General features: G+C 39.8%; 1 protein-coding gene across 1 annotated transcript; it reads left to right on the forward strand.

The window, feature by feature from the left end:
* Nucleotides 1-6,464: 6,464 nt before the first annotated feature.
* Nucleotides 6,465-7,556, forward strand: LOC109691993 (transcription initiation factor TFIID subunit 9-like). Its single transcript, XM_020172318.2, has one exon. It carries the CDS (start codon nucleotides 6,585-6,587, stop codon nucleotides 7,371-7,373), a length of 789 nt encoding a protein of 262 aa, XP_020027907.2. The 5' UTR covers nucleotides 6,465-6,584; the 3' UTR covers nucleotides 7,374-7,556.
* The last annotated feature ends 828 nt before the right edge of the window (nucleotides 7,557-8,384 follow it).

The raw sequence follows: 8,384 nt of genomic DNA on the forward strand, positions 1-8,384 counted from the left end.
TGTCTTCTCCCTTTCTACTGGTACCAACCCCCAGCCAGGATCCATTTTACCTTATTTTCCTTCATTTTTCAAAAAAAAGACATTTTTGTTTAAGATAACCGTACAGGGAGTTTCCTTGTGACATTTCCACGCATATATGTATTAGATCCCAAATTGGTTCATCTCCTCCATTTTTCTCCTTTCTACCTTAGTCTTTTTAGAAAGAAATGTAGCCTTAAAAACTTATGACAATTAGCAGCAAAAGTGAACACAAATTTAAGCATTTCATGAACAACAAAACATTCTGAGACATGCAACAGGAAGGAATATATAAATAAAAGTAAAAATAATGAACCAGAAAACAAAAACAATAGCAACTATTAATAATATTCAAAATTAGTTCCTGAAAAATATAATAAAATAAAGTGATAGCTGAACAATTAGTTCACAGAAGAGGAAATGTGCATAGTCTATAGGTCCTCTGAACAGATGTTCAACCCTAAAAGAAAAATGTGAGTGAAAACCATTCCAGGGTACCGCTTTTATCATCTGATTGGCAGCTTCAAACACCTGATAATGCATGCTGCAGGTGAGGCCTTGAGGAAATAAACTCTCTCTAACAATTCTAATGGGTGGTGGAAAAATACAACGCCTGTAGATGGGCATTTGGAAATACCTAGCAAAATGGCTAAATGCTTCCTAAACCTTGTCCACCCCCTAACAGGATTTGTCCTGTGGATACATTCATGCAAGGATGAGCAGCTTTTTTTTTTTTTTTATCATTTTTACATTTACTCACATGTGTATACATTGTTTGGGCCACCTCCCCTTTCCCCACCCCCCACTTCTGAGCAGAACCTGTTCTGCCCTCCCGTTCTCCCATTTTGTTGAAGAGAAAACATAAGAGATAATAAGAAAGACAAAGCGTTTTTGCTAGTTTGGGATAAAGATAGATATACAGAGAGATTCCTAGCATTGCTTCCATGGACTTGTGTATTACAACCCACATTGGTTCATCTCTTCCAGACCTCTTCACTACTTCCTGGTCACCGTCCCATAGTGGCCTCTGCCAGTTTAAGATTACTTTATTAGCTCCTCTACAGTAAGTACATCAACCACATTCAAGTTTTAGGTTTCCTTTCCTTTCCCTATTCTTCCCATGTGCGTTCTCCCCTTAGTGTGTGACCCATGTCCAATAATATTACTGCATTTGTTTTGGGTCTGTAATCTGCATATGAGGGAGAACAAGTGATTTTTGGCCTTCTGAGCCTGGCTAACTTTGGTTAAGATGATATTCTCCAGTTCCACCCATTTATTTGCGAATGACAAAATTTCATTCTTCTCCATGGCTGAGTAAAATTCCATTGTGTATAAATACAACATTTTCTTAATCCATTCATTGATAGTGGAGCATCTTGGCTGTTTCCGTAGCTTGACTATTGTGAATAGTGCTGCAATAAACATGGGTGCTTTTGTAATAACCTGAGTCATATTTCTTTGGGTATATCCCTAGGAGTGGTATTGCTGAATCATATGGCAGATCTATGTTTAGTTTTTTTTAAAGAAGCCTCCATATTGTTTTCCAGAGTGGTTGTGCTAATTGCATTCCCACCAGCAGTGTATGAGGGTTCCTTTCTCCCAGCATCCTCACCAACAGGATGTGAGGTGGAACCTTAATGTGGTTTTGATTTGCATTTCCTTTATGGCTAGAGATGGTGAGCATTGTTTCATGTGTTTTTGGTCATTTGAATGTCTTCCTTAGAAAAAGTTCTGTTTAGTTCACTTGCTCACTTCTTTATTGGTTCATTGATTTTTGGGGATTTTAGTTTCTTAAGTTCCTTGTATATTCTGGTTATCAGTCCTTTGTCTGATGTATACCAGCGAATATTTTCTCCCACTCTGTGGGTGGTCTTTTCAGTTTAGAGACCATTTCTTTTGTTGTGCAGAAGCTTTGTAATTTCATGTAGTCCCATTTGTCCATCCTTTCTCTTAGTTGCTCAGCTACTTGAGTTACACTGGAAAGTCCTTACCTATAGCTATTGTTTCCAGAGTATTCCCTGCACTAACTGCAAGGTTTCAGTTCTGATATTAAGGTCCTTGATCCATTTTGAGTTGATACTAATAGAGGGTGATAGGCATGGATCTGGTTTCAGTTTTCTGCAGGTAGAGAACCACTTTTTTGTTGTTGTTACTGGGGCTTGAACTAAAGGCCTTCACCTTGAGCCACTCCACCAGCCCTATTTTTGTGAGAAGTTTTTTGAGATAAGATCTCAAGAACTATTTGCCCAGGCTGGCTTAGAACCGAGTTCCTCCTGATCTCTGCCTCCTGAGTAGCTAGGATTACAGGTGTGAGCTACTGGCTCCCAGCAGATAATCACTTTTCCCAGCAACATTTGTTGAAGAGGCTGTCTTTCCTCCATCATATGTTTTTGCCATCTTTGTCAAAAAAATAAGGTGGGCATAGCTGTGTGGTTTCATCTCTGGGTCCTCTATTCTGTTGCACTGGTCTTCATGTCTGTTTTTGTGCCAGTACCATGCTGTTTTTATTGCTATTGCTTTGTAATATAGTTTGAAGTCAGGTATTGTGATACCTCCAGCATTGCTCTTTTTGCTGAGTATTGCCTTGGCTATTCGTGGTCTCTTGTGTTTCCAAATGAACTTTATGGTAGATTTTTCAATCTCTGTGATGAATGTCATTGGGATTTTGTTGGGAATTGCATTAAACATGTAGATTGCTTTTGGCAGTATAACCATTTTTACTATATTGATTCTACCAATCCATGAGCATGAGAGATCTTTCCACCTTCTGTAGTTTTCCTCAATCTCTTTCTTCAGGGGGTTGTAGTTCTCCTTGTAGAGGTCATTCACATCCTTTGTTACGTTTACTCCTAGGTATTTGATTTTTTTTTTGAGGCTATTGTAAATGGAATTGCTTTCCTATATTCTTTCTCAATCTGTTCATTGTTGGTGTATAGAAAGGCTACTGATTTTTGTAAGCTGATTTTGTACCTGCTACATTGCTGAAGCTGTTTATGGTGTCTAGGAGATTTTTGGTGGAGTCTTTTGGGTCTTGAGGTATAGGATCATGTCATCTTCAAATAGGGATATTTTGACTGCTTCTTTACCTATTTGTATTTTATTTCTTCTTGCCTTATTGCTCTGACTAGGAATTCCAGGACTATGTTGAATAGGAGTGGGAGAGTGAGCAAGGATGAGCAGCTTTATTCATGGAGGCATTGCTTATTATAGCAAAGGACTATAAAGAACCCTCATGCTGTAAGTAGAGGACTGGGTAAATAAACAATGACCATCTAAGCGATAGTAGGTTATGCAGCTGCACCAAGAGCGAAGGAAGGTATTTATATGATATGAAAATGTATCTGAGATACAATGTAACCTGAAATGGGCAAGGAAAAGAACATTGTAGACAGTATGGTAACATTTATATAAAAATGGACTAAATTGAATTAAGTATATAGATTCCTAATTCCTTTAATGAACATTAAAAATTTTGTAAGGATACTCAAGAACCTAGTAAGTAAGGTTGATTTTTAAGAGGGTTGAGAACTAGGTAGATGAGGAAAATATACTCTTTTATTATTTAAAATTTTTGAACCACATGAAAATGCTACCTAGTCAAAATGTAAAAAATAATTTTTTGAAAACTTTAAAGTTTTAAAATTTGCTATTTAACACTAAAGAATAAATTAACATTATTTTTCCCAGAAAATATAATCTTCTTCATGGAAGACCACTTTACAACTTACTTCTTCCATGATAAGTGTCTCTATGACCCAGATGATATACTGCTTCTAAGTAATAATTTAAGTAATTGGGAGTTTAACAATGGATGTTTTGATGAGATGTGAAGAATGAAAGTTATCTTAAGATAATTTTGAATAAATAAGTAAACATGTAAAATCTATTGTACATACTTATATCCATCTACATTTTAACAAGTTGATAGCCAGTCACATAGATTATTTATAAACACTGCTATGGAGCAAATTCTATCCCCAGATTTCTATGTGGAAGTGATAACTCCCAGTGTGACTGTATTTAGAGATGGGGTCTTTAGGCAGAAAGAAGTCAAGGATATGGGTAGCTGACCTAATAGGACTGGTGGCTTTATAAGAAGAGAAAGAGTCTGTCTGTCTTTGTCCCTGTCTCTGTGTCTCTCTCTCTCTCTAAGGAGAAAGACCTATCTCTTTGTCTTCCTTCCCTGTGCCCCAGGCTGCAACCACTGAAGAAAGGCCATGCGGGGATGCAGCAAGTAAGTGGTTATCTACACATCAGGAATCTAATCCTTTCCAGAAGTTGAACCCTGCCAAACCTTGACCTTGGACTTTCCAGCTTCCAAAACTATGAGAAAATAAAATTCTGCTAAGTCATCCATTCTGTAGTGGTTTCTGCACAGGCAGCCAGGGGAAACTAACACAAACACACACACACACACACACACACACCAGATCATCAGCACAAGAGTCAGTAAGAGGTCAACTAAATCAGTGCGATGAGACACAAATGTGAGTGTGGGGTGTGCACTGTTGAATGAATGAATGAGCTATCTTTAGTCTTTGTAGCTAGAAACAGCAGAATGGAAGCTCCCATAACAAAGATGCCTAGTTGAGCCTGCCTGGCAGAATGGTCTGGTAGAGAAGGTCAGCTCAGCCAGGTTTGTGCTCTGCCTCAGGAAAGGGACTATGGACGGACTCCCTGCACCCAAAGTCCAGAAGTTGCTCACAGAAGGGCAGATTTTTGTGCCTTACCCCATCATAATCATTTGTGGGAATCTTTGCCAGTTTTTCTACTGTTTACTTGTTTGTTTGGTGTTTGAGACCAGAGTGGTGGGTTTATAGGCACCCAGAGAGGTGGGATTACAGGCACTCGGAGTAGTGGGTTTGTAGGCACCCAGAGTGGTGGGATTACAGGCAGCCAGAGTGGTGGGATTACAGGCAGCTGGAGTGGTGGGATTACAGGCAGCCGGAGTGGTGGGATTACAGGTAGCCAGAGTGGTAGGATTACAGGCACACACTTGGCATAACTCTGGGAATCCTAAACATTGATCATGTGCCTGACGGATGCTGGAGAATGTGAATTTAGTACTAACAACTCTTTTCAGGAGGGTTGAGGGGACACCTGCCAGCTGAAATGTATGGAGAGCTCAGTTCAGTCCTACCATTGTCATAGGCACAAGTCTTGAGCAGTTCTCTATGGAGACTTAGCTAAGTAGCACATTTCTTTAGCACTAAAACTTACATGAAAAAGAGGCAATGGCCACTAAATTCAAGTGCCTCCATGTTGTTGAGCAATGGAAGTGAAAGTATATGTGAAACCTTAGATAGTTCAGCTAGCTAGTTAATTATATGTATTAATTGTCTTACTTTTGGCAAAAAGTGAAATGCAAAGTAAAAAGTGATGTGTGTGTGTGTCAAAGTGACATTTTTAAAAAGTGTCTTAATTATGTCACCTAAGAAGGCAGGTGACTAAGGTTAGAAAGTGAAGCCGTCAAACTAAAGGATAAGGACAGGAGTCAAAGTCTCGTTCTTGCTCCTCTTGAGTAGAGTGAACTGTTCCATTCCCGTGGTCACACAGTAGAAAGGGAGCCTTTCTGGGTTGTTGCTGGGTTGTTTTATTTTATTTTGGCAGAACTAGGGTTTGAATTCAGCACTTCATGATTGCCAGGCATGTGCTCTACTGCTTGAGTCACACCTCCAGTCCTTTTTTTGATCTGGTTATTTTGGAGATAGGGTCTTGCTTTTTTGCCCAGGTTGGCCTAGATTGGGACCTCCTGTTTATCCTTCATGCTGATGCTGGGATGATAGGTGTGCACCACCACACTCACCATTTTTCTGTTGAGATGGGGTCCTTAAAACTTTTTTGCCCAGGGTGGCCTGGAACCACAGTCCTCCCATTCTCAGCCTCCCAAGTAACTAAGATTACGGGCATGAGCCATCAGGGCCCAACTATTTTCTTTTAGTTGGAGGTACTGGGGTTTGAACTCAGGGCCTTGCGCTTGCTAGGCAGATGCTCTACCACTTGAGCCATACCTTCAGCCCTTTTTTGCTTGAGTTATTTTTCAGGTAGGGTTCATTTTGTTTTGTTTTGGTTTTGCCGAGGGCTGGCCTCAAACCAAGATCCTCCTGCATATACCTTCTGCATAGCTGGGCTGTCACCACACCCAGCTTGTTTGTTGAAATTGGGTCTTGCTAACATCATTGCAGAGGTGGCAGAAGCATATGGTGGAGAAAACTGTTCATCTCATGTTGACTGAGAAGCAAGGGTTGGGGTTGGGGCCTGCTCCAACAAGCCCACCTCCTAAAATTCCACTGCCTCCTGACAATGTCCCCAGCTGGGGAACAAGCCTCCAACAAATAAGCCATCAGGGGACATTCCAGATGCAAACCATAACAAGTATATTGGCTGATTGCAAACCTGTAATATAATTTCTGGAATATGGTGGCTGTGTGAGGAGTATGCAGCGCCCCAACATCCTGCTCATGGGGGTTGGAAAAACCACACTGGGCAAAGAACTTGCCTCAAGATCAGGACTGAAGTACATTAATGTTGGTGATTTAGCTTGAGAAGTCTGATCACCGGATATCATGGAGTCTGGCAAGATGGCTTCTCCCAAGAGCATGCCGAAAGATGCACAGATGATGGCACAAATCCTGAAGGATATGGGGATTACAGAATATGAGCCAAGAGTTACAAATCAGATGTTGGAGTTTGCATTCCGATATGTGACCACAGTTCTAGATGATGCTAAAATTTATTCCAGCTATGCTAAAAAAGCCACTGTTGATGCAGATAATGTGCAATTGGCAATCCAGTGTCATGCTGACCAGTCTTTCACCTCTCCACCCCCAAGAGATTTTTTATTAGATATTGCAAGGCAAAGAAATCAAACCCCTTTGCCATTGATTAAGCCATATTCAGGTCCTAGATTGCCACCTGATAGATACTGCTTAACAGCTCCAAACTATAGGCTTAAGTCTTTACAAAAAAAAGCATCTACTACTGCAGGAAGAACAACTGTTCCATGGTTAAGTGTTGGTTCAGTTACCTGCAGACCAAGTACTCCCACATTGGGCACACCAACCCCACAAACCATGTCTGTTTCAACTAAAGTAGGGATTCCAATGTCCCTCACAGGGCAAAGGTTTACAGTTCAGATGTCTGCTTCTCAGTCCCCTGCTGTAAAAGCATCAATTCCTGCAACATCAGCAGTTCAAAATGTTCTGATTAATCCGTCATTAATTGGGTCCAAAAACATCCTTATTACCACTAATATGGTATCATCACAAAATAAAACCAATGAATCATCAAATGCATTGAAAAGAAAACGTGAAGATGATGACGATGATGATGATGATGACTATGATAATTTGTAATCTAGCTTTGATGCATGTAACGTGTATACTTGGTCTTGAATCCAATGTACTGAAAGAAGCATGCTGGATGTTTTCAAGTTGTATTTTAGAAAGCTTAAATAGTATTTAATGACTACAGTTACTATACTTTTCAGTTGAAGTGTTCAATTTTCTTTCATAGGACTGACTAGTAATGATTTTTCATCAGCCTTTATATGTAAAAAATAAAGTTGTCATTTATCAGTTTGAAAAAAAAATAATGTAATTCTTTTTATTTTATCTTTTGTTTTTAATACCTTTATTTGAAGGGTTTATCAAAATACATTGCCTTGCACAGAGTACTTTGAGAAAGGGGAGGTGGAAAGGAGAAAAGACATGGAGAAAGCTCACTGTTTGCTCCACTAGGCACATTCAACCATTTTTTACATTCTCTGAATGATCTTTTGAAGCTGAAAGTGCTATCCCTGGATAAATGGTGGCCCTTGCAACTCCCAAAGTGTGACAGCAGGGGTCTTTGGGGTCCATGTGGTGACATCTTTCTGGGCAGGAACATCTAGTTCTTTACAACTTTGGCAGGTGACATGCTCCACTTGGTAAGGGTCATAAGACTTCTGATGAGGTCTGCAAAGCTGCTCAAGGTCAACCTGGTCAGTTCTTAGATGCCATGCCGTCACAATTGCCCATCAGATGCACACCCCCTCAGTGATGGTTTACTGAGGGCTTTTTTTTTTTAATTTCTTCATCTGCATTATGACAGGTGTGAGTCTGTAGTTGTCTTTCTTGTTCTGTTATTGTCAGGTTTTGCCACAAGAGTGATACTACAGAAAATGGGAGAAAGAATTGTTACATGTTCTGGAAGAGATCATGTAAAATTGGTGTTAATTCTTCTGGGATAGTTAATTCTTATAGCATTATAGCTAGTATCTTATAGCAGTCTGCAGTGGGACTATCAGGGTAGTATAGATGTGGCTTTTTCTACAGCCTTTGAAAGTTCAACTTTGTAAAATGCAGTAGGATGGTTTAAGTTATCTG

This window comes from Castor canadensis, chromosome 9 (genome assembly GCF_047511655.1).
Source record: "Castor canadensis chromosome 9, mCasCan1.hap1v2, whole genome shotgun sequence".
Classification (NCBI taxonomy): Eukaryota; Metazoa; Chordata; class Mammalia; order Rodentia; family Castoridae; genus Castor; species Castor canadensis.